Source organism: Solea solea, chromosome 1 (assembly GCF_958295425.1).
Source record: "Solea solea chromosome 1, fSolSol10.1, whole genome shotgun sequence".
Taxonomy (NCBI): domain Eukaryota; kingdom Metazoa; phylum Chordata; class Actinopteri; order Pleuronectiformes; family Soleidae; genus Solea; species Solea solea.
Window position 1 is genome coordinate 13142739 of NC_081134.1, and position 26908 is coordinate 13169646.

The 26908-nt window shown below is 43.6% G+C and overlaps 1 protein-coding gene across 1 annotated transcript; it reads right to left on the minus strand.

The window, feature by feature from the left end:
- bcl2b (BCL2 apoptosis regulator b) lies at window positions 1–26284 on the minus strand. Its single transcript, XM_058639897.1, has 2 exons — window positions 25120–26284; window positions 1–2758 (listed from the first exon to the last, which is right to left on the minus strand). The coding sequence occupies exons 1-2, from the start codon at window positions 25666–25668 to the stop codon at window positions 2621–2623; spliced, it is 687 nt and encodes a 228-aa protein (XP_058495880.1). The 5' UTR covers window positions 25669–26284; the 3' UTR covers window positions 1–2620.
- Window positions 26285–26908: the final 624 nt, after the last annotated feature.

Consider the following 26908-nt stretch of genomic DNA (forward strand, 5'->3'; position numbering starts at 1 on the left):
TTGAGCTGCTTGAGAAATCTGGTTTATTATTAGGAACAATGTGATCCCACTAGCTTATTGTGGATATAGCAGTAAACAACAGAAACACAATTCACTTTCTTTTCTTTCTTTTTTTTTTTTTTTAAGTGCTACAGGTTTTTTTTGCGATTATAGACATAAAACAGTACAGCAACCATCGTGCCCTACATTCATATATGCACAGAGAATATAAAATGACAGTATATTGCTGTGAAACTGCTCCGAAGTCACCCTCTCTGTTCGTCTCTGGCATACACGTCACTGGAATATCACACACTGTGTTGTGACGATGAGCATGTGTGTGCATTTGTACGTGATAACTGAGAAAGTTGTGGGTCAGGCAGGTGAACATGTTACAGTTAAGCACTGAGTTATGATCGGAGCACAAAGTTAATGTGATATAGTACAGTAACACTAGACAAACCCTCCACAGAGAGAGAGCGAGAGCGTGATCACCAACCCTCACTGAGGCAACGCCACAGGGGAAGGGGATGCCACATGTATTCTACTTTTGTTTTTGTGTTTTATTTCTTTATTTCTTATTTTGTTTTGCTTTTATTTTTTTAATTTTTTTTTTATTTTTAAATCAAAGATTAATACAAGTTAACTTTGGTTTCCAGCTCTCTATAACCATACTGTTAATTTGTGGCAGTTTAAGCTGTAAATTAAAGTGAAATCAACAGTATAGCAGCCATTAGCCGATATTAATACGACACAGAAATTCACTTTTTTTTTTTTTTTTTTTTTTTGTTGTTGGTGTTGTTGTAATAGCAGCCAGGAAATAATGTAGTTACAGTGTTATTCCATAGAACAGAGGTGAAAACGTCTCATTTATCATCAAAGAACTATTAGAAATCTGATCTGGTACCTCTCAATAAATAGAAAATGCAACTTCCTTGTTGTTATTTGTTATCCTCTAACCTATTCCGTTATAAATATGGCTGCACACAATGTGGATTGTGCGGAGACAGTAACCGTGCAACAAAGAAAGTTAAAGATTTTTTGCATGACAGAGAACTCAAATTACTTTTCTATAACCAACTTTTTTCCAAGAACTGCAAACAACAATAAAACATCCCAGAGCTGATGCTAGCCTTTCCAAACGTTCTCTCAGGCTGTAACACAAGACAAACGATACCTTAAAGGAAAGGAAAAAAAAAAACAGGCTGAACGGAACAAATTAATGGGTGAATGGATCTGCAGACTGGAGAGAGAGCGGGGACGTCTCAGGTTTCAGCACACGGGCCTCACTGAGACTCTGCTGCTGGGCTCTTTCACTTACTCGTCTCATGCCAAATGAGGTTTTCTCAGTTTCTAACAGGGCAGAGTCACTGTGTGGCCTCGGCAGCTGGAGGAGCCACGTGTTGACCGGTCACCTCCGAGTGAAGAGTACAAAAACTGCAACACAGAGATAGAAAACACAAACTGGTGGCTTCGTGCTAACAGTGTGAGCCCTGTGGAGTTTCCGAGGTGGAATAATTAAGCTTGTTTACACTTTGCTTGAGAAATGCACTCCAAAAATCCCACATTTTTTCTTACGCTGCAGAGGAGCCATAATAAGCCCCCAAAAATAATAAAGAGAGTTTTTTTGACTTTGACTTGACTGTTTTGTGCTGAGCTCGTTGTTTCTTGCGGTATATTCATTTGAATATGTCATTCCTCAGCAACAGCAGACTTCCCTGGTATGTTTTTCACTCCAAAAAAAAAAAACTCTGCTAGGATTTAGTGTGTTGCAAGAATAAAAAATTAACATAAAAAAAAGAAAAAAGTCAAACAAGGAGGCTTTTAAAAACTTGGAGAAGCAACTGAGCTCAGTCTGTCTCTGGCCCGTCCTCGATCAGAGACGGGGGGAGAAAGTAGTGAACGGCGTTCACCGGAGCTGTCCGAGGCTTGAAAAGCAGCAGACGCACACCAGGCTGGTTCCATCAGGATGTGTCCATTATACATTCTGAGCAGCTGTTCTGTGGAGGAAGTCCTTTGGAGGACGGCTGTGTGGAGGTGTGGGGGGGGGAGGGGGGGGGACCTGAGTCCACAGTTCAAACAGGGTTCTTCAACCAAACAAGCAGGGGTGGGTCTGCGGCTGTTTTCTCTCCAGCATCATCATCATCATCATCATCATTGTCCCTACACCTCATCATCAAGTTCCTTCAAACAGAGCTCTGACACATGCAGCATCTACACTAACACTCATATCATGACGTTCATGCTATAACTAGTACAGAAGCAGGCAGAACGAAACAAAACAAAAACAAAAAGGAGAAGAAAAAAAAAAAAGAAAAAAGAGAGAGATGCATACCAGTGATCCCTCCACTCTCGGCTCAGTGCGATTACATCTAAGCCGTCTCTTTTCAAGAATTCCTTTGCTCTGCATGCGCCGCGCATCTGGTTCTTTCACTTGTTTTTGATTTGTGTCTGCTTTGACGTGAAGGGGGGCGAGGAAGAGGGGAGTTTCGAAGGCTTTGAAGGGAGCCCGGGTTGGGAAGAGTCTGAAGGTTGTCTCTGAGGGGTCAGGGGAGGCTTTAAAAAAAAAATGAAGAGAGGCACGAGGAAATAGAGCAGGATGTTGAGAAATAAAGTGGAGTTGACGGAGCCCGGGCCTCGCTCACTTCTGCGTCAGGTATGCTCCGATGGTGAGGCTCGCAGCCCCGAGTGCAGCCAGACCAAAGACGGTCTTGATGGAGGGCCAGGAGCAACTGAAGACGGACTCCCCCTGTCTGTCGTACAGCTCCACAAAGGCGTCCTGGGAAAACAAACACACAGGAAGAGACAGTTCATTAACTGGGACTGTCGAGGAATTATGTGTTTACCTGTATTTGTGTTGTTGCATCACTTGTTTTTTTTTTTTTTATCTGATGGGTGTTGTCGACGAGCAGACATGACGGCAGATAACACAGGCACGCTGGAGATAAACACGACATCTGACAACACCGATGAGCTGCCTCGATTCGAATGTGGTCACAAATCTGTCATTTCATAAATTTGGAAAAACCCCACAGGGTTTTTCTAAAATATCTGTGGACTGTAGTTTCTAGTGGATGTTACTCAAACAGCAGGAAGTAGAACATGAGCTGTTGACTATTTACAGCTGTGGATTGATACACATTTATTATTTTAGTGAGTATTTATAGCTATGGATGTGCAAGACTGACTCAATATAGATACAGTGCCACAAGTTCATTATAATAAAGGAACATTGTCAGTTTTTAACACAGAGCATTTTGGCTGCTTTTTTCCATTACCAGGTTAAAACGTACAGTATATACAGAGGCTATAAGAATTTGCAATAAAGAGTGTCTTATATGTGATGAAACATTTATTTTCATGTTCACAAATACACTTGAGCAAAAAGTACTTGTAATGTTTAAAATCTGATTGAATTTGTGAAATTTGGAAATACGTCACAGTTCAAAGTTCACTTGGCTCGTTTTTATGAACAAAAAGAAAAGAAAAACGGTCTAATTTTGTGACTGCTGCGCAATTATCGCTACTTTATATCACTACTAAAAATGCGATATAAAATGAATCGTAACTTTGACTCATCAACACATAAGAAAACGAAAAGCCTGTATATGTGACCTATAAACACACACTCCCACAGGATGTCCATATAAGGAGTTGTGTATTATTCCCACGGCAATTTACCAAGGGTGCACCTGCGGCACAAATCCCTGCCGCGTGAGCACCACGGGTTAATATTGATTGACATTTCTTGCTTTGGATACATAGAAAACTGTTCACCGCACAATTATTATTATTATTATCATTAAAATAAATATTACTATTATTATTAGTCTCAATGTAAATGCTGGACAGTTGAAGCTTTATCCTTTAAAGCAGAGGGATCAAACTCAAATGAGCTGGGGGCCAATGAGGGGGCCGGTCTGGAGAAAAAAGTGGGAAAAACAACTGTACAGTAGCGAGTGGGCAATAACACAATAACAACAACAAAATTACAATATTCCATCATTATATCACAACCCAATTTCAAAGTAAAAGTCTTTGTTTTGATATGGAATGATGTATACTTCACGATAAAATAAATCTATTATAATATCAAAAACAGACAAAAATAAATGTGAAATTAAGTAAATATTTCTACTTCGATTGCCAATACAGTTGGGGTTCTTTAATTCTGTTTACGATGCAACACTGAATAATTAAGTTTTAAATATTCAAAACATCCATTTACAGTCGTTTGTTTTCACAGACTTTAGTGTGAGCAGTTTTTATAGGAACAGTTTTTGTTTTTTTGTCGGTATAAGTGTCTGCATGACGTAGTTAAGTTGCGTCCATGTCCGTGTTTTTTGGGAGGTGGCTACGGGAGTCTGAAAGATGAACACAATGCAAACTCTGTGCTTGCATCAATCTTCGGAAAGACCCATTAAGATGTAAACAGTGTTACTACATTTAGGTTGGCTGCGGATCCAGCCATCCACTGTTAATTGTCTCTCCTACACTCTCCTACGCACAACCACAGACGCAACACGCCCAGAAGCACACAATAAACAAACAGGGGAATCACAGAGAGCCCGTTGGAAACTGCATATCAACATTTTCTTTTTTCTTTGCATGTGGACGTGCACTGCAACACTCGAGCATTAGCATTAATATATTAATGATGCTCGTGTACGCTCTCTGCTGCTCACAAACGGAGAGAGAGAGAGAGAGTGAAGCACACAAGCTCTCCACACTGAATACCATGGATGTGTGTGTCTTATAATAGGAAATACAGACATCTGCTCACAAGAGGTGACAGCAGGAACAGCTGGACAGGAAGTCATGGCGCTAAGCCGCTAAACCACACACACACACACACGATTATCCTAAAACTAAACTACTATAGTGCATCATAGCCACAGTGTTTCCAAATGAATATGAACCTTTAAGTGTCTAAATAAAACTTGACCTTTACGTGGCAAATTGTCTGTTCCCATGGGAGTCTATCGACGTTTAATTTTAGTACGTCTCCGCTGCAAGTCGGAAGTAAAATGTGAGTCTGTGTAATAAGAAAACTGTATAAATTGCGGTTAAGATGGAATATAAATGAAGTTGAAATAGTATAAACAGCGATTACACCATGCAAAGTCTTCCACAGCTTTGCAGTTATTGTGTTTTGTGTCAAACTTGAACTGGAAGACGCACGTCTTAATTCGACCTTGATCTCGCAGGAACCAAACTGGGTCATTGTACTCTTTTCCACAAGTGTCACGTGTTAATATATAGCTTCCTATAATCAAACAAAAGCCCGCACAGGACTAAAAAAGGCACATCCATTCTGAAGTTCAGCGCCGAGACAGAAGTATTTCCTGTCTCCCTCTCCTCCCTTCCCGTTCCTCTGGCATTCTTGAGGTTGGGGGGGGCCGGTCGGTGACACAGAGGAGGAAGGATCAGCAGTTTCTTCCCAGTTTAGATCCTCTTTATTCAAAACACACTACACTCTGAAATCAGCTGGAAATAGCTTGAACCACACGGGTGCATTTCCTTTGTTGCAGCTGAGCAACTTTATTTATCCAGGGCTTAAACAAGGGGCTAACCATGCTAACCAATGGAGCTTATGCAATGCTAACATGCTAATGCAGGGAGGGTAAAAATGTTGACTAATTCTACAGCGTAATGCTGACATATGTCTTTCAGTGAAGTAGGCTACACTTAGCATTAAAGCTGCAGTAGGTGGAATCACAAGTAAACCAGATGAAGTCTCCTGGTTTAAAAACTGAGGGCAAAAGCAGCAGTTAGCCACCAGGGGGCGACTCCTGGTTGCAAAAAGAACTGTTTGAATGGAAGTCTGTGGGAAAATGAGTCGACTTCTCACATGACATAACGTCAGTAAACATTTTCCCGATGAGTTGATGGTTCTCAGTCACTAGTTTCAGGTGTTTTTCAATAGAACATCATGTCAAATTTGTAAATTCTGTCCCCTTTTAGAGGAACATAGACGATACAGAATGGTACGTATGAGTGGCTGGTGCTCGTTTGCAGGTGATGTTTGTGAATTTTCGGTTGCAAAAACTCCCCTGAGGTTAGTCAAAGTCTCCAGTAATTATCCAAACATACCTAAAGCTTAAAACAGTGACTAGAGGAGGAGAAAAACCCTAGTTCTCTCTCTCTAGATCATCAGATTAACATTATGCTGAAAGGTTCCTATGAGAATAACAGATTAATAATGCCAATATGTTGCCTATACTGCTTTGAATATATTATATGTAACATTTTTCCATTAAAATATCTAAAAAGACTACTACTCAGTCTCATTCATCTTCTACCACTTTATGCTCCACATGAGGGTCGCGGGGGGGCACTGGTGCCGATCTCGGCTGACATAGGGTGAAAGGCAGGGTACACCATGGACATGTCACCAGTGACACATATAGAGACAAACTAGGTCTTTTGATTGAGAATAGCAATCAAAACTATTGCTAACCCCAACCCTAACCCAACGCTGTCCTCTCTGAACTCTAAACAAGCCCTGCCTCTCTCACTGAAGGCTTGGTTACCCCCCACTTGTGCCCTCCAGGGTTCAGGTACTAATTATAGAACGAGCTCTTCAGTGAGACCTCCAGCTGAGCTGAATGTCTTGGTTGGCAAAACCACTGCTTTTATTGTACTTCTTCTCCTAGAGTTCTGGAAATCTGTTGAGGGAACAGCACCAAACAGCCACTCAAGACCCAGCACAGACTGTCTATACCTGACCACCATCAAGGCTAGAAATAAAATAAAAAAATGACAACCTCATGATGTGTGTCCTTGATATGTCCCAGACAGTCAGCATAGATTATCATCTATTTAAGTCTGAAACAAAAGCGAGCCAATTACAGTAAGAGGTTCGCAGCAGCGGTGATGGATGTTAAAAGAATCCCACAAGGACAGGGATGGTAATAACTCCAGAGTGAGCCAAGGGGAGCGAGAGCAGAGACAGAGGAGGGGAGGAGGGGGTGTCAGGTGGATATCATGAGACTGAGGCATGCTTCACTTCACTGGAACTTTTTTCACTCACACGTTAGCGAGCGGCGCTGCCACACAACCATGTGAGCGGTGTGAAAAACAAACTCTCTATTTTCTCCTGCCTCTCTTTTCACTCTCTCCCCCCTCCTTCTCCGCCTGCGTTGACCGCCATTGCGAAAAAACCCGAGCCTTTTAAAGAAAGTCACACTAACAATAAGCAGCTGGCAAAGGAGGACACAGAAGGGTGGCAGGGACAGTAGAGGACAAAACATCTGCATTCATCACATCGACAAAAGACTATAATCCTCAGAAACTCATCTTTGCCCTGCAGCAAACCATCTGCCACAAGCAGCAGGTGTGCATCTGGGAAATAAAGTCCTGGCTGCGACTCACTACAGTATTCAGGTTTTTGGATCAATGGCTTTTAAAAGGTCACAGCTGCCCCACAGAAGCCATGAATCCAGAGGGGGGAAAATGCCAAGCCAGGTTTACACACTCCCTTCCTCTCGTTTTTACTGCAAACAATGAATCCCTGGGAAAGACACATACAGAGTAAAGGAGTCAGACGGAACAGTAAAGACTTGAGAGGAGCTCATACTCAGCCATGTTGGGGTGGCAACTCGCTGCCTGAGTGTCATTGTTACCCGGGCTGGAAACTTCACCCATGATTTGCTTTTCCCACCCGGCAGGAAAGAGCTCGTCACCGACCTCTGATTTGTTTTTCACAGGTTTTGCTCACGCGCATAAAGAATGTCACTGTTGTCTTTGCAGGATGGCCTTTTTGCTGTCTTAAGGGCAACAGGAAATAAGCCTACCAAAGATGTGCCAACTCCTTTGGGTATCCCCTGGCTTATGTGGAGGATAATGAGTCATCTTGTGCACTCAGCTGTACCTCCGTTGAAACCCCAAGCAAGTGTTTGGCCAAAACAGAGAAATGATTAGGCAGTGATCTCTGTTTTGGGACGTTTGCGTGGGTAATTGCGGGCATGCTGAGACCGAGAGAAAGGAATGAGGGTTAAAGTTCAACTTGTAATTAAAGTGCCTGTTGTGGCTTTTGCTGCTATATCCACTTGTGAAGCGAGCTTCTCCCCACGCTCTGTTTATTTCCTAAGCATTCATATAGTAACACACTTACAATATTGCATACGCTGCTGCTCTTTGACTTTCTAATGAGCTTCTCGCAGACTTTGCCGCAGCTAATTAAAGTCAAACGAAACTCCCATTTCGGGAGCCACGGGGAAGTAATGTGAGGGAAATACAAGAAGGCATGAACTGTATATCCTGTAATGTAATTTATTTGTTTTTGATCAAAGATATAGGCTGCATTTATATATATATATATATATATATATATATACACATCATATATATATATACCCATACCCCTGTCATGTATGTATTATTACTTTATGTATGGATATGTACACACACGGAGGAAAAAAAACAGCAAGGTCAGCTTCGATCACGTCTCTGGAGCGAGACTGTCATCCATCGACTGGACTGGCAAAGGCAAGATGACGGGTTTGTTGCAATAGTCATTACCCGGTGAAGTCCCCGCTGTGTCAGCATCGGCAAACAGCTTGGAGCTGGGGACACTGAGCGCCTCACAAATCACTTTACTGTGACAATAGTGCAACACCTGGAAACCGCAAGACAGCTGCGAACGGGAAGTTGCTAAGAAATCTACAGTGAAATAAGAAAACCATCACCTAATCATTTTTGCATAAGCAACGCTACGGATGCTCACTGGTTTTCTGAGTTATATGAGAGAAGTGAACCCATACCATCCTCACGTCCCAGGGAATATGAACGTTCCAGTGTGTGATAATTAGTGACATCAATTGGCGAGATTGCACAACTACCATGGCATTCACATGCAAGATTCACTTCACTTCCCCACTCTCTCTGCACTTTCACTCTTATTTCTTTTTCTGCTTCAAAAGGAAATGAAATGAAACCCGTCACGCTGCTGTAGAAACATGTTGGCACAAGATGGTGGCCTCCATAAAGCAAGGGCCTTGGTTAAAGAACATAAAAATGGTTTCAAATTATTTTAAAGAAATTACACACTCATAAAAAAAAGACGTATGAATGATGTATTCAATTTCTGCCAGTAAATCCTCTTAAATGTCGTCTACGAGGTTATTGTTCCCAGTTAAGGAGGAGGAGCAGTGCTAACTGCCAACTACAAAGTGGATTTGTGAATTCTCATAATCATATATATTATATATGAATACATATATACATATATATATATATATATATATATATATATATATATATATATATATATATACATACATATATATACATATACATATATATATATATTAAAGCAAAAGGCTTTAAAACCCTGGGGAACTTGTTTCAGGCAAACAGATATTAAGAATTTAGGCACATAATTAACTTAAGATTCAGTGCAAAAACAGTGTATAATTACATTTTACAATGTATCTTTAAATTGCCCGACTACTCCAGACAAAAAAAAAGCTGTACAATTACAGTCTCCTGACACAGTGGCATCAAGTTAAACCATATTATTAGGGTATTAAGCACAAGGAGCATTTAACCACTCAGGTAGCTGACGGATGCACATCCTTTAAAAGGCCTTACTAAAATCCCCATAAATGAATGACTAGCCTTATAAATGTAATATCAGTCTGTGTGGGGGAAAAAAAAGAGGATTCGAGACAACATAGGAAACCTTTTTAATCCTCCTCATCTAGAATTGAATTAATGTTTCACACGCGCATGTGTAAGTTCAACAGTCTTTACACTCGAGTTCATTACTCAGAACTCTGAGCGTAAAGGCAAAAACACGCCTTTTGGACGCTGGATACAACCCTAAAGGCTCATAAATATTCAAATGTGCATCAGCAGCAGCATTTGTGTGTTTACAAAACAGTGCATTCTCCCATGGGAGTGGGCCCGCTCCACTGGAACATGAAACGCGATCGCCTCTAAATCACCCACACTCCTGTGTTGTTGGGTTTTTTTTTTTTTTATTGTCGCCATTATTTATTGTCTGAACTGCCATATAAAGGACGACTGTAACTTTACACATGAGACTTTGGTTTCTTAGGAGATGAATAATGCTTCAGTAAACTTCCCATCGAGGAGGCGGTGGGAGGAGAAACCCTGAAGTTAAACTGGGCAAATTGTGCAGAAGCATCCACCGTAGGTTTCTGAGGTTTTTGGGGGAGAACAGACGGATTTAGAAGTGACAAACACTGCTCATCTGTTCCCTTAACCGTGACTGAGCAACTGGATCCTTATTGCAGGCCATTTATTCTCGTTGAGCCTGTTGCTTTTTTATTGAAAATCTTTGATCCCACATAAAATGACTGCGCGCCCTTGCAGGTTCAGAGGAGTGAGTGCGAGTGTTTCCTCCTCAGTCACCTTCTCTCCTTCTGCTCTCCTGGTTTATTGGCACGTCTGCACTGAAGCACAGAGTATCATTTATAATCAGTCGCCTGTGCATTCAGAGCGACGAGACACATCAAAGCAAAGGGAAAGCCGGGGAGACCATTCTTTTCTCTCACATTAAATCAGACAGCCCTCTGCAGCTCAGACAACACGTTTCTTTTATTCCTTAAAATGATCCGTTCCCATGATTCTGGCCTTGAAACCAATTTTAACCACAACAATTGATCCTCAACCCCTTTACATATGATGAAACTTGGCACAATGGCTCACTGAAATAGATACAATGCAGCTCAAAGGGGATGTTTGGTGCGTCTGAGGATGTCTACACCAAGCCCATCCGGGGAGGAAGTGACAGAGTTAAGTCAGGCAGAAGTGCAGCTGCTGCGCTGCTGCAAATATCAAGAGACTTCTTCATCGCAGCTTCTGGTTCAGTGCTGCCCAGTTTAATAAAACAACTCTCAGTTCAGCTGCACAGCCTCTGTAAAGGCCATTTATGATGCACAAGTACAGAGAACGGAAAAAGGGCCAGTGAGTCACGATGCGCACACGTGTGGAGTGCGTTCGGAGTGCATTAAACCTGGCAAGAGCGGCTTTCAAGGCAAGAACGGATGTCTGCCACGTTAGTGTCTAATAAATCTGTGTTCTCCCAACGGAAGTCACACGTCACGCATCAGCAGCTCCAGTGACGGGTTTGTGGCTTCAAAAATCCATGGACACTGCATGGAAGCCAGTGAGCTGCGCTACTTATTTTTGTGATCATTGTGTGAAACTCTCCATCCTTTTGTTCAAATTTCGCTCTCAGGCATGCAAGGGCACTTCTATAGAGAGCCAGTTGGTAATGGAATGTAGCATCTGTGGCATTTTAAACATGCAGAAGCACTCACTGGACCGAAGGACAAGGTTGTATTTCACATCCTGTCTATACTTTAGGTTAATTATTAGGCAATTTTGAACTGCTCTTACCAGCGTTTGATTGCTTTGTACAGGAAGTAAAGCACCCTTTATTTTTGGCAAAAACAAGGGCGCACGAGAGGCTGTTCAGATAAAAAAACACTGATAGAGACCGTGGGAATCAGCGGATTCCCAAGTGGCCTGTTGCTTCTCTTGTGACAGCAGAGATTCACTTCCTGTGAATGGGGCAGTGTGCTGCTTCAACTCAGATCCACTGAAGCCTTAAGACCTGGAGACCACACAACAGCCATTTGAGCAGCCAAGCTGATAACAAGCGAGTTCAAAATAAATGCTTTCACATGGATTAATGCCTTGTGTGGGAACCATAGACCATATACAAATAGTGGATATTGTCCCAGTGGGGGCGACTCCGCTAAGTTCAAAAAGGAATCTACTTCAATGGAAGTCTATGAAGTCTAATATCTTTTTATTGGTGCCCGGTTGGAGGCGATGTCTGTGGATTTCCAGTTAAAAAAGCTCAACATTGCGCTGGTCACATCACAACGCTCGTCGCCTTAAAACGGGAGTTTCGATTCTTGTGTGTGACATCACAACCGGTTGCCATGGCGGGAACACCAGCTGCAGCCAACACAGTGTGAAGCACATGTGGTGGCTAATTGTCCCGATCTTGCCCCGACAATGAAGTAATGTGCTTTCTCGTAATGATGCATTGCTCACACTGTGGTTTTGTGTGCTTGCATCTGAGCTTTTCTTTCTTCTGAGCAATGATGTAACAAAGTTACACAATCATTGGGGAGTGGGGGTGGCTTTTCAACTCAACAGCGATAGGCCAGGCCTTTGTGAAAGACCTCAACAGTTCAGTTAAGTGTGAAATCACTTCCTGTGCTGATGACATCATCGTCTAGGCAGAGACTCTGGCTTCTCTGTGGTACAGCCAAGTATGGCTGAATCACAGACTCTGTGCGGGTAACTAGGGAAAGAGTACAAGCAAGCCAAACATGTAGTCACACTAATGCCGTAGAGAAAGGGTGGGGGGGGGGGGGGGGGGGGAGAGAGGTGGAAAGCTGCAGTTGGTTAGACACTGTAACCAAGAGATTTGTATTTGTTTTGAACCATTAGCCGCCTCCTAAATCTTAGCCCCGAGTCAAAGCAAAAAGCCCAACTGTAACAAAAGGGCAGGTTTTTATTTTCACTAAAAGCGGCAATGTTGTGATTTTGTCTTTGATGGAAGCCCAATTCGCCTCCGTAATTTAGGGAAGCATTGCCAAACAAGTCGAGTGTAATATCATCCGATGGAGAATTAAGCATGTCAGTGGAGGAGAACATATTAGGACATCAAAGCTATGTCAGCCAACGCCTCCTGCAGTCTCCTCTTTCATAGACGTCTTGTATAAAGTCAGCTGCTAAATGAAAGCTTGTCAGTTTTGGCAGGAGGGCACTGGAGCGGTTTGTTTCACGGAGGCCGGGTTTCAGATGAAGCTACCGCGTCTCCATGTACGCATGTAAATGAGAGCGAGGCCGCGTCGTGCAGCAGGACATGCTGCGAGCACCGCGGAGCATGCAGCGCAACACTGAGGAGCTCAGATGTCCGATAACGTCCGAGGAAACAGTCACAATATGTGCGAGGTGCAGCTCCACCGGGAGCAAACAAGAGGAGCTGGAGTGAAGTCACAGTGACAGCATCTGCTGCCAGTGTTGAAAAGTATAAGTGCATTCGTTCAAATTCTGTCATTTCTTCGACACTGTTGACACTCTGGGAGAAATACTGTGCTTTTTTTTTACTGCAACAGTTTTCCCTGAAAGCTGTAGGTAATTGTCAGTTTGCACTCTTCTTTTAGAAACGTAAAAATAAGGTACCTAAACAAGTAAACCCACAGAAAACAAATTTTCCATGTGCTTCTTCTTCTTCCTCCTCCTCCTCACCCTGCATCTAAGCAGCTACAATGAGAGTAGTTCTTCTTCTTCTTCTGCGGTTGAATGTACGCAACCGAATGTGCCCGGACTAGTGCCCGCACCAGGAGGCGCTACGGTGGTGAGAGGAGTGGCGAGGTTTCCTGATGACATCATCAGCAAACGGAGGTGCCTTTCCGCTTCGCAGAGCCCAGGAAAACAATAAAACCCTATTTTCTTTTTGTTCTGAAACTTTAGGGTTTCATAAACGAAGGTAATGACGCAGATACACACACAAAAGCAGCGTTATTTGGAGCTTCCGGTCTATGTCGCCTTTAATGTATGTTATGCCCTTCGGGTGCTGATACTGATACACAGGATGGAAGCAAATGTACTGCAAGACTGAATTATAGGACGTCGGGATTTGAATGAAGGACTTTTACTTTGTCTGTGATTACGTTAAGGTGTTGTACCTGTTCTATTGGTACCATCGCCGTCTGCCGTTGTCACATTTGCATCCACTGATTAAAAAACTAACAAAAGGCAAAGTCAGTTCTGGAAGCAAAGCCCAGCATGAGGTCATTTATTAACACGGGGGAGGGAGGGAGGGATATAATTATTCCTAACACAACTTCAGCGTGAAAAATCGAAGCTGGTGTCCTCACAGCCCACATCACCTCTGTTTTCAACACAGGCGTGTCCTCCACAGAGAACCCCCTCCCCTCTCTTGTTCTTCTTTCTTTTCTCAGACTGGGAATACTGGGGGAAAAGTTCAATGACCTCTCTCTCTCTCTCTCTCAGGCAACCAGCTGATTTTCATCCAGGCCGGGGGAGAGGAATGTGAGGAATGCATTGATGTGCGGAGACAAACAACTGCACTGTGCGTACCCAGGAGGCCTGATATGAGACGGAATGAACTTTGAGATAATCGAGTCAACGGCAAGGAGCGCACTCTACGACTCGCACTTGTGCATTATGTCGCAAAATAACACAAACTCAATAAATGAACGTAATTGAAGCCTAATAAAGCAGCAAAGAGCTGGGGAGGACAGTCATTTCTACCCTCCCTGTGGAGCTCAGTTATAAAAGTGACCTTGGGAAAAACTATGTGGATCGGTATACTTTAAAAAAACGGGATTGTTTGAATTATCGCGGCAGGTTGGCTCCAACGAAGCTGTGTGACCTTCCCATTCTGTACACACCACGAGAGGAAAACAAGCACAGCCTCCATGGCGAATGATAATAAGGTGCCTATTGTGACATTGACGGTCTGGTGTGAAAATGTGCGGAAAGCTAATGAGACTCATGTCACTTCATAAATAGAGTTTCTTTTTTGGGCTGGGGCTGGGGGGTGGGGAGGGGTGGCATTGTCTCTTTAGGATAATCCATGGAAAATGTTATTAGGTGCATTTAATGGCGTGTTTCCGTGTAAGAAGCCTCGACGCTGGCGTGCACTGAAGATGAGAAAACACTGGAAACACGTGTGCACCGCGGAGTGTCCAAAGTGTTTTTCTACTTTGTGCTATTCAGTGCCTGCGTAAACATTCCTGTGCTTTCTAGTCAGCAGCTGGATCAGCTGAGCGTCAGATGATTGTTTAGTCAGATGACTTGAACAGGAGACTGTGGAGTGAGCTAATCCAAAACATACAAAACATAAAGTCAAACAGCAGGAACTCCAATGAAATCAAAACCATTTCTTTATCAGCAGTTCTTGTTTTGATCCGCCAAACCCCGGCGACTCTAACTCTAAACCTCGTCAGTCTCGACCTGGCTGCAGGGCATGAGACGGTCAGAGTCACTGGACTGTCTCTTTATGAGCCTCCTCTCCCTGCTCACCCTTCCATCTCCTCCTCCTTCTCCTCCTCTATAACCCTGTTAGCTTCACCTTGTGATCAAAGACACCTTGTGAAGTCTGGCTATTTCATCCAGTAAATATTCTTCAAACCCATACCCTCCCTGGAGTGGAGGAATGTGGACTCATATTAATTCAAACGGGGGAAAATATTGAAGGTCAAGGAGCCTAGGTGACTCCACTGATAGACTGGGTGGTATCAGAATATGAGTTTGCCCGACCGGCTGATAAAGTAGCACACTGGTAATCAAAGGTCTCTTCTTTTTTTTTTTTACAACAGCTTAATGAGATTCTGTTCATTAAATGGAGACAATATATTTTCTCGCTCTCGTTTTTTTTAACGCGCTTCTTTTCTCTTTTTTTTTCCAAACCCACTAATGGTCATAAAATGTAAAAGATAAATGAAGCACTTTATAGGTCATTTTACAGAGATGATTAAACTACTGGTGGTTAGATTTGCAGACATGAGCCTCGTCTAGACATGTCACAGCGCTAACACCTCTATAAAGCAACAAACGGCGCCTGACATAACTGAATCAAGGCATCTTTTATAAAAATAATAAATAAAACAATAATAATAATAATAATAATAATAAAGAAGACGAAAAAACTGGCATAAATCACAAGAACACAAACAGACTTAAATCACTGTGTTGTCAAAAAAATGCCAAAAAAAAACTAAAGAAAATACCCAAGAAGAAAAGGAATCACTGTCACTTTTCATGTTTTCAATCCTGCCCACTTTCTTTGAAGTGCCGTGTCGTTATTTGAGTTGCAATAACAGCCCAGCAACCAATTATAAAGGCAGCCCTCCACAGCAGACTCACAGCAATTGATGTAATACAACACTGTCATAGTCCTGGTTATGTTTCTGCCAGAATATTCCTGTAGGCAGAGGTGGTCCCCAGAGGCAACAGCAGTGTCGCGCTGTGACAACAACAAAATGTCCTCACCACTGCAGCATGCTGACTACACTCAGGGTACATCAACACTGCTATGGTTTCATTTGTAAACAGTGTTTAAAGATTAAAAACAAACAAACAGACCTGTGTCCACATCTGCGTCCATACTACCACACATATATCACAAGGTTATTCAGATACACGGGGCATGTCTGTGCCCAATTCTTTCTTTTGTTTGATTAAATTCAGAAAGAACAACAACGAGGTGAAACTAAAACTGAAAGTAAGCTTTTCGCAGCTGGCATGCAAGTAAGCAGCTGATAAAACCCAGACAGGGAGTGAATGCAGATGACTGTGTTTATAAAAAATCAAAAGTTTTCACATAAAAAAAACTGAGCCAGTGGCGTTCTCAAACTATTCCATTTTCAGTACTAGAAGACGAGTACTTTGGCTGGCAGGTGTATTCACAGTGGAAATGATGTGTTTTTAAATGAAGGAGTGGTGTCAATGTAGCCTCATCCTCCCCGGGAATACATTAGACAAAAAAAAAAAAAAATTATTTGTACTAGACCCCCGCCACAAACTTAACTGTGCATGGAAACGTACAGTTCAGCGACTCAGTTTCCAAACTTTAAGGACGAGCTGCTTCCTCTGCACCTGCAACAGGTGAACGCCATCGGCACAAGATGCAAGAACGTCTTGTGAGTTAACTTCTTAACCCTAACCCCGGCATGAATTTCAATAAATCGCTCGTCTATGCCAGCTGTCACTTCCAGCCCACTGCAGTTCAACTGCAGTTAATTGAGTCTTTGCTCAGAGATACCAACACAAACCGTCGGAAACACTCAATCAATACAACATAGTCAAAGTGAAATCCGAGCGATGGCTGACCTCACTCAGTGTCCACTGAAACAGATCGCATTTCCTGTGGGCCATTTTGCTCCTCTGCCAGATATCACATCGTGGAGGGGGGGAGAATTATTTACCCCAGACCTCCATGGACGAGGCAGAGAAATCTATTTACCATTATCTGGCTGTTTTTTTTTTGTTTTTTTTTTTGGGAGGGCATGTACTCAGCATTTCAGAGAGGAGGCAATAATGGCTTGCTGTTTGTTAAGGGCCAGTGCTGTGGCTAGTTGCACCGGGAAATCCCAGCGGAGATGGTAGTGGTGTGTGTCTCTGTGTGTGTGTGTCTTTGCATGTTTTGTGTATGAGCACCACTAACAGGAAGCTAGGCACCCCGGGGCCATCTGCTCACTGCCATGGCTCACATGTCACCCTGTGACAACACAGCATTATTGATTCACACCATCACATCCACTTCTGTGTCTGCACACTGTGTGTGTGTGTGTGTGTGTACACAGCCATTTTGTGAACAGCAAATAATTGATTAGCACCAGGACATCCGCTTTTGTGTTTGCCAGTGTGTGTATGTGTGTGTGTGTGTGTGTGCGTGGACAAACCTGAAAGGGTCAGTTCACCAAAAATAACTAACTTGATTGAATAACTAATATTTAAGGTATGGCTGGTAGTTGTGATAGAGAATAAACACAGATTGTATATCGGATATAACGGATATTTTAAGAAGTCAGGAGACCGTGATCATGGAGATCATGGGTTCACATGAATGCTAATGTTACTTCCTCTCAGCTATATGTGTAAACAACCAACAGGAAGGCGATGATAATCCGTCAGTGTTGCATTCCCACTTTTCCCTGCTCCAAAGTGGAGGCGACTCCTTTACAGTCTCTTCTAAAACAAAACAAAAAGTGTTTGTTTTCATCATTAAAAATGAATTCTCCTCCAGGAACAGTGAGGTCGGTACTAATCTCACAAAGCTCTGTGGTTATTTTTGATATTTGGATCATTTCTCTATCCTGCATTTCACAAAGCAAGAGCCATTGTTGGGAATTGGGAATATAAAATCTTTTAAAGACTCTTTTCGGGGGGGGGAACCATTTAACCTTGCCCTAAATCAATATACTGTGTCGCTTGCAAGAGTGTGCCCAGTGGCAAAGTCACAGCGTGTCTCAGTAGGCTCCTCATTATCCAGCTCCCACTTTGACAGGGAAGGTCTCGTCTGCCAACTCTCTAAAAGGTCCATTTCGACATTTTTTGTCTATGCACATTATCAGTGGGCATGCGACGACAGAGCAAGCGTCATGGATATCACACAAGCAAACAGGGCAGAGACAAGTGTGTAATATGACAATTAAAAAGGACCACACAGGAGCAGTGATGGCAACGCTACTATATATAGAAGCCTCTCACGTGTTCCTGCATTTTTCAGGGATGTGGGTTGTTACCTGACACTGAAAGCCACGTCTCTGGGTATTAGTGTGTTGTTTGTAAAGGGACTGTGTGCACACGTGTGTGTGTGTTTAAGTGAGTGTGGCGTTGGCGGTGGGGTAAGAAACAGAAACAGGTAGCAAACGAGGATGAGGGGAAAAAGAAAGCAAAAAGAGCTAAGTGTCTAAGACAGCCTTTAAAGTTCAATTTGAGGGAAATGAAACAGGAAAACTGCAGTTTGAGGTGATTGATATGAGCAAAAATTGTAAAAGTAAACACAAATATTTGCTTTAATTCACAAAACCCAGTCTGTATAGGCTGGCGTGACTCCAACAGCTTCTCCGACACATACATCAGCGTGCCGGCTACCTAGTGACTGCTAAATGAAACAAGCTCGGCCGACATGATCGCCCGACAAGAGAACAAAACCCGCACACACCCTCGGCACAGGAAAGGAACACCCAGGTCATCTCTATTATTTATTTACAGTCACCGCTCTCCAGCAGACATTCCTCCGGGTCTCCTGAGCTCGCCCAGAAATAAGCACACAGGACAGGGTGGAGGGTCTCCGGGGGGAAACTAGAGGTCATGGAAACAGGCAGAGCAATTTGGAAAGAATCATAAAATGATGTTCCTTTAAACTGTATGCTCTTTGCAACACATGCACCAAAAGGTGCACATTACTGGTCCATTCATGCAGTTCACGGAATGCACTGAATGGTAATCGAGTGTCCCGTCAAGCTGAAAAGACCTAAAAAAGTGAAAGTCTGATTTCGAGTCCAAGGCAAAAAAAACCAAACTTATTTGCGTGAATTTAGTCGAAGAGAAACGCTTCGCTCCTGTGATCAAGAATGACAGCATGTCTGCAGCGTTAGAGTCAACGCCATCTTATTGGCATAACATAAAAGGATTGCAGTTCAACTTTTGAATAAATAGCTGAATTATTTATCATCCCGCTGCCACAAAAGCTCACGTTTGTTATTGTGTGTAACGAAAGTCTGTGAGCCGATCTAGACCTTCTGTGAGAAAAGTCCTACTTGTGTTACAGTGGCATCACTCATGTCGTCCTCAGCACTCATTATGTCTGGGGTTTTAAAAGAGCAAGCATTCTTATTAATTAACAAAAAGTTTATTTCCAGCAGTGATGCAGATACTTCCAGCACTGAAACGGACTTCATAACTCATGCCATTCAGACCGTGCAGGGGAAACTATATGAACTCTTTAATAATCCACACACTCAGACCCAGAGAGGCACGATATCCCCTAAAGGAAAGTATTCATGCCAGTTTGACTCAAAAGTTACAGCCCGTGTTTGTAAGAAGTGCTTCTGCGATTACAGTCGCCCGACTGAAGGGTGTAAACACAGTGGCAGATGGTGAGCGACTGAGGCCTGCGTAGGAAAAGGGGTACAGCGCAGGGGGGGAAATCTTGGCCGCTTCTCGCCACACTAAAGCCCTTTGGTCGCGCAGTCTCTGTTACACAGCTCCACAACAAGAGATAACATTGTTGTCCAACCCTCTCTCTCTTAGTTGCAGAGACTTCTACTTTCACAGCAGTGAAATGATGTTATTTCTCTGTTTTCAAATTATGGGTGGGAGAGAGAAACCATGAATGCTATTTGCATGAGTAATCGCTGCTCTGTCTGATGCATGGGAACGAGAATTCAGAGTCAGTCCCACAGTCCGGACCGACACAACGGCTACAAACTGACAGACAGAAAAGGGCTCACGGAGTGAAAAAGAAGATTTCCAGCAGGATCAACTATGACTTTGAATGTAGAGCTTACTATGAACATGCTTTCTCAAATGTAGAATTCCGTTCATTCTCCAATGAGGCTGCTTTTTGTCAGTTAAGCCTATGGAAGCGCAGCCTTGAACGCCCCCCCGTACATGGTGCCATGGTTAGCATGGACTTGTGAAAGATAAAGAATTAGCATCAAGGAGTTAAATATTGAATACAAGTGAGATTTTTTCTTTTTGGCTCTGCTGTCATGGACTGTATGTGCCTCCTGCTTTTCAGTTTGGTTTTCATTTCCTCTCCTCTACTACGCAGACATGTCACCTATATGAAGATTAATGACTTCCTCGCTGTACTAAATCCACTCAGCCACAACAAGGGAGTATTGGGGAGTAGCCAGATATCCACAGTACCGTAGCAACATGCGGGTCCCACCCGTTGAGAGCAGATTGTGCTCAGGGAATCCCCCACTGGCTGGACCCAAACCAAGCCAACATACAGTATATTGTCCTGTCCACATACAGAAAAATAGGCCACCTGGTTAGCAGCATTCCTCAGACACCTGATCCTCCTGCTTCAACAATGACTTTACTCCTTACTCTCATCTTCTACACCAAAATAAAGCCATGTTTCCATCATGGTGCAGTTGTTTGGTACAGTTTGGAACGGTAAAGCCCTCGGTCAAGCTTGCGTTGGTAGGCGGGATGTGCACCGTGTCCAGTGGCTGTGTCAGTGAGATACGTAGACGTACACAACAGACAACAACAACACAACAGAGCAGCTCTGACGCAGCGTTGAAGAAACACCCGTCGCAAGGGAGCGACACTTTTCTGTCGCCCAATTAGCCGATTGCCGCGGGTTTTGCTCCACCCTGACCTTACTGTACCATTGCTCTGGTAACCCCAGGGAAGGGTACGGAAAAAGGGAATGGTTGGGGCCGGTTATTTTGTTACTGTTCCTAACGTAAACGCAAAAAAGAAATATGTACCGAACCAAACCGTTCCATGCCCATAAATAACAGCTAATGCAGATGTAGCATACAAGTTATTTTAACCTGAAGGTAATAAAGTTCATCCTGTGGAGAATTTAAGTGCCAAATTGTATACATGTGTTGTGTTTCCATCATGGTATGGGTTGGAACGGTAAAGCCCTGGGTCAGGCTTGCGTTTCAACTGAGAACAGTACCTTTATTTGGGAGGCCATACGTAGCGTGACGATGTACTGGTGCGACGACAAGGAACGTGACACAACTGACAACAATGGAAGACATCTAGGAGATCTTTTTTTCTTTTTCGATTTGTAGCCGTTTGTCTCAACAAGACATCGTGCAGGTGTTGAAAAAACTCTGGTTGCAAGGGAGTGACATTTTTAAGTGTGCCAAAAAATGGAACGGTAGACTTTCCTTTGATACTATTCCTAATGGAAACGCAAAAAAAAAAAATACCAATTCTCTACCAAACCAAACTGTTCCACTCTGGCCCACTTGAACATGACAGCACACAACTAAACGCGACACAATCTTGCAGGTTGTGAAACTGTTGTTTTCCTTTGCCGCACATTTGGGCATTTTGCTCTCTGTCAATCAAACCTCTGAGGTAAAGTGTGTAATTTCAGAGGTTTGGATGCTGCCTGCCACTTATTTCAGTCATTGGGTATTTACTGCGAGTGCGGGTAAATAAACACAGGTGCACCGTATGTGAGTGAGACTGTAGCGCTCTGATGAGAGCATTTCTCTGTCACCACAAGGGCTGAATTCAAAACGGAGTGTTGAGGACAATGAAAGGACAGTGTTTCACATCCTGGAGTGTGGGAAGCTAATCAGTGCAGAAGAGCAGCAATTTCAACCGAAGCTAGGTTTTTGCAAATACAGTCAGTGCATTGTTATTGTGTATGTTTTATTTAACTTCAACTATATTTGACTCACTGCTGATGCCTAGACTCAACAACAATTAGCAGGCACATTTGAGCTCAAATTGTCTCAGAAAACAACAGGAAACAGAGGGTTGGCTGATACAAAGGTGTTTCCACACCACCCTCACATGTCAAAATGCCAGTAAAAGCTTGATTAGCGCCCACCTTTGTTTTTAAGAGTAGTAATACAGGAGTATCTGACCATGTTTGTTGCACATAATCAAGGCTGGATAGCTTAATGTGACAGAGATGTGTCTATTAAAAAAAAAAATTCAGTGAATGAACGACCTTCTGGCAGACGGTGGATGAAATTATTAGGAAAGTATTAACGACCCACTTGTACCTCCACAAAATGTGGCCCCTAAATGGCTCGAAGTCCCTCAGAAAAATCCACAATTGAGTGGATTGGACACAGAACTGTAGAGCATTTGCTTCCCTGCATTTCACCCAAGGCTTACACAAATAAACCCACATTATTTCCAAACAGTGGCAGCCTTTGTCGCGTCCATACTGAGCAACAGCTAAGGACACAGAGGTCATGTCCTCTGGTTTTTATTTGTGCAACTGAGGGTGTTCACGTGCATGAAAACTTTCATGCACAGGTCACTGCCCTGAGACATTACATGTTGTCAGAACAAAGAATTAAACAACCTCTCTCTATACCACAAACTTAAATAAGTAAAAAAAACTGAGAATAGAACCGCCTCTTCAGCTCTAAGAGAACCTATGAATAACAAGTAAACATGTAAATGATTTCATTCATATTTCACTACCTAACTGACAAGTTTGTTAAAAAAGCAGAAGCTGAATATCACTAACACCTGCCTGCAGTGGCAGTTAGTAAAGGTCATGTAATAAGAGAAACACACACCTTAGGAAATTCCCCACCTGATAGATATTCAAATGAATACATGAATCAACTTCAATAGCTCTGAAAATCCAACACACATAAACTGAGGCTCTGACGCTTTCATGGGGATTCTGTATTCTGTATTTGACTGTTTTAAAGTCCCGAATTTGAACCCAAATCACGGCTATGATTTAAAGTGCTGAACCCAAACAGGTGACATACACTTTTAACGGTACAATCCTAAATAATCCTTTGGATTAAAAGACTGATTTCTCTCTCCACACAGCAGAGACACATCCCTCTTCACCCAGCTGGAAAACAGAGTGTCTGATGACCTACATTATTGTACAGTGAGCACAGGCTCCAGAGACCTCGAGCAGTTTCTGCCTGTGCCAGCTTCAAGGCACAGGTATAAAAAATAAAAAAAACAGACAAAAGAGTTGCAGCCTCAATGCACGGAGGGACCGCATGTTAAACACAGCGGCTGTGGAGGAGCACTCCGTGTTCCTGGAGGGCCCTCCCTCTGCTGCTGCCCCTTTGATATGTGCCACAACCTGCCACCTCCAGGGGCAAGGCACACTCAAGGGGAATGTTAAACGGTCCTTCCCTTTGAGAAGAAGTGTTCAATATGAATCATTGATGATTCCCCCTCCTCCTCCTCTCCAAAACTGATACCTTCCAGCTAAGACATCCAAGAAGCACAAATGTTATGCTCTCACTAAGAGCAGCTCTGCTAATTAGAGGCTAATACGTGGCAGGTTGGTTGAAAAGTCGCCGAGGAGCACAGAAGAGGAGGCTGCTTACTGGGAACAATGACACATTATTCATATGTGTGTCTGACACGTGTCCTCATCTGTACCTGGAGCTAACTCTGTGAGCAGAACACAGCCATGACAACTGGAGCCTGACCAGCCAGTGCCAGAGGCCTCAACAAATTGTACTGCAGGCAAGTATGCACTGTTAACTGAAAGATATCGGACTGGATTTCTGTGTCAACACGTAATCACAAAACTATGTGCATGGGTTGCTTTAGTACCGATGTGGGCGTACCCACATTGGTAGCGTGACTTTCATCATCTCACTCTCCAAACAAAATGCCCTGTCAAGTCGCAGTACACGATCTCTCCATCGCACAAGAAAACTCACCAACAAAATAGACAAATGTACATCGCAAATTATCTGCGTTGTAGTCACGGTGTTTGTGGTGGCCTAGCCACTCTCTGAGAAGCAGAATTCATTCACCAAGCGGGTCAGGTCACCAGTCCATCACAGGGACACATATAGAGATAAACAACCATCCACTCTCACGCTCACACCTACAGTCAATCTAGTGTCCAATTTACCTAATCCCCATATTGCATGTTTTTGGACTGTGGGAGGAAACCGGAGAACCCGCGGGGGAGTACATGCAAACTCCATGCAGAAAAGCCTGTGTTCCCACTGGGTCGCGAACCCGGGTCTTAATTCACAAAATGTACATCATGTTCTATTGAAGAAGACCTAAAGCAGGGGATTGAGAACATTAACCCCTCATGAAAAGTGAGAATACATTTGCCGTTCAAATTTAGCAGCCAGAGGAGTCGCCCCCTGGTGGCTAGCTGCTACTTCAGACACGCTTCCTGGACTTCCCTCAGACAACAAGAGTCCAATGTTCTATACTCAAAACAGGCAATGAGTCAGACTGAGATGCATCTGTAGAAATCTGATTCAGATCACATTTCAAACCACATCCAAATGTGGTTGGAAAAAAACCAAAACACACATGTAATGTGCTTTTTGCTGTCCAGACTTTCAAAGCCAATTATGGATTCAATTCAAATATGCAAAAAAAATAATAATAATAATAATCTGATTTATGAACAAGGTTAATAAATGAACACGTCTGGCCTCCCTGCTGCTGGAGTCATGACTCACACAAGAGGCTTAGGAGAGAGAATTAAATGCTTCTCTGATGTGACGCATCAAGTACTGGTTGTGTGCGCTCAGTTTTTCCTCTGGATTACGCAGACACATCGAGAACCCACTACACTTCCTAACATCTGCGTGGCTGCCACTGGCGCTCCACTTGACTGGGCGGGCTCTCGTCGGGAGGTGTGACAGAAAACGTTGCCTGATTGGTCAGACCACGCCAACAGTCACGGAGAACCTCCAATCGGAGCCGCTCTAGAGTGAGGCCGATCATCTCGGACACATTCAGAGCTGGTTTATTTATTTATTTATTTTCTTATTAGTTATGGTCGCCTACAAATGTGGTTTTGACGCGAAATACGCGTTCAGGTGTAAAGTAAACACATGAAAGCGGCTGAGTTAACTGAGTAAACGGGAGAGGACTTTTGCGCCACCGTGGCACAGAATTGCAAATCGCTAATCTACACGGAATCACACCTACCCATCCCCCGTTCTCTTTAATCCAGCTGTTAAGAGGTCCATTTAAATACTCTGTCATCCACTCCGCGATGTTGTCCACCTGGGATGACATGTCCTCCTTGGCCGCACACTCCACGCACACGGTGCCGCCGAACTCGAAGAAGGCGATAATCCGGCCCCAGTTCACTCCGTCCCGGAACAGTTCGTCTATCACCTCGGCGAATCTTCTCTGCGCCGTAGTGGAGGTGAGATACAGCTGCCGCGACATCTCCGTGAAGTCCGGCTGGTACAGTCTCTCCAGCTCGTCTCCAGCTTCGCGCAGGACTCTGTGGATGGCGGCGTGCGGCTCGGACGCGGGCTGTCGCCTGCAGAGGTTGGGGCTGCTGTCATTGTCAGGCCCGGTGCTGGCTTCACGGCACCGGCGGACCAAAGTCGGTGGAGGGGAAACTATCGACCCGTTATTAGCGTCATCTTCATCCCGGACATCCCCAAACGACCACGCGTAACCACGTTTGGAGAGTTTATGGTAGATGTACTTTTCCACTATGTTGCGGTTACACTCGCTCGCCATTCCGGCTGAATTTGGCACCGAGTACGCACACAGAGTGACCTTAAATCAAATGCATTATGCTCGGATATGTGCGCCGTACACTCCTCCAGCACGGGCTGGTCCGAAAATCGGTCAACTATATTCAAATGCGAGCAATGCAAATCCCCGCCAGGCAGCGGAAAAAAAAGAAGCTTTTCAGAGTTTAAGCAATTCTTCAATTAAAGCCAAACAGGAAACGTTTCAAAATTCCAAATGATCTCCGACTCCTTGCGGGCAGCTGTCTTCATTTCCCGAACCCTTGGAGAGACACAGGCGACCTTCTCTTTGCGTGGTAATCCACTATGCGGAAGACGGTTGGAGTGGTGTTGCTCTCCTGTGCACACAACCCAGAAGTGAATATGTTGCAAATAAAGAAAACATGAATGAAGGCCTGAGTTGTGCGCGTCCGATGGGGCTTCAAACGCCGCCAACTGTTTTAGCAGCGTTTACGCACGGCCGTGCGCGGGACTGTGAGTCAGACAAGGTCGGACTGAGTCCTCTTCTTCCACGATTGCTCCTCATATCCTGCTCAGCAGCGGCAGATCACCCTGCCCACCGCCGCCAGTGGGCCGCACTCGGCTGGTGAGGTATTTCCTGACGTCACCGACGCGCAGCTACTCCTGTGGATACGCTCGGAGACTCCAAGTGCATGAAGGACTGCACTGAAATTAAAAATCCACGTCTCCTTTTTCTCATAATTACACATTCAAATCCAAAAATAATGTCTAAAATTCAGATTTCCTCCAAAAAAAAAAAAAAATAGAAAAAGGGACAGTTTTCATTCACGTGTGTGCTTGTGGTTAATTCATGAGGCGCACAAGACCATTCCATTCAGAGGAAGTGCTGCTTTGATGTGGTCCAGCCACCCCCCTTGTGGGTCGAGATCCAGTGTTGCAGTGCAAAATTAATGTACCTGTATACAGTTTCCCTGAGGTCTTTGATGCCCTCTCCAGTCTCCGTTAGCTTTTCTTTTTAATACCATACATGTCTACTTCTTATTCTCAGATGGGACAAAGGCATCTGAAATTCTGCATGCAGCAAATATAAGAGAGAGCTGCTCCTCAGGAAAGTCCCTGCGAGGAAGATTAAAATCTCATCAAACAGAATACTTCAATTTTACCACAACCCTCAGTGAACACTCGCACATCAAACTTCTGAAAGGCTGAAGTCACTGAAACTTGGCTCAGTATTTGCCTGAACTAGATTACAGTCATAAATGCTG

Bases quoted from the DNA above. Each gene is read 5' to 3' on its own strand.
- bcl2b (XM_058639897.1), bottom strand. From the start codon at position 25,668: ATGGCGAGCGAGTGTAACCGCAACATAGTGGAAAAGTACATCTACCAT. The intron at 2,759-25,119 runs GTAGGTGTGATT...TTGTTTTCCCAG, and splicing joins TTAAAGAGAACGGGGGATGG to GACGCCTTTGTGGAGCTGTA.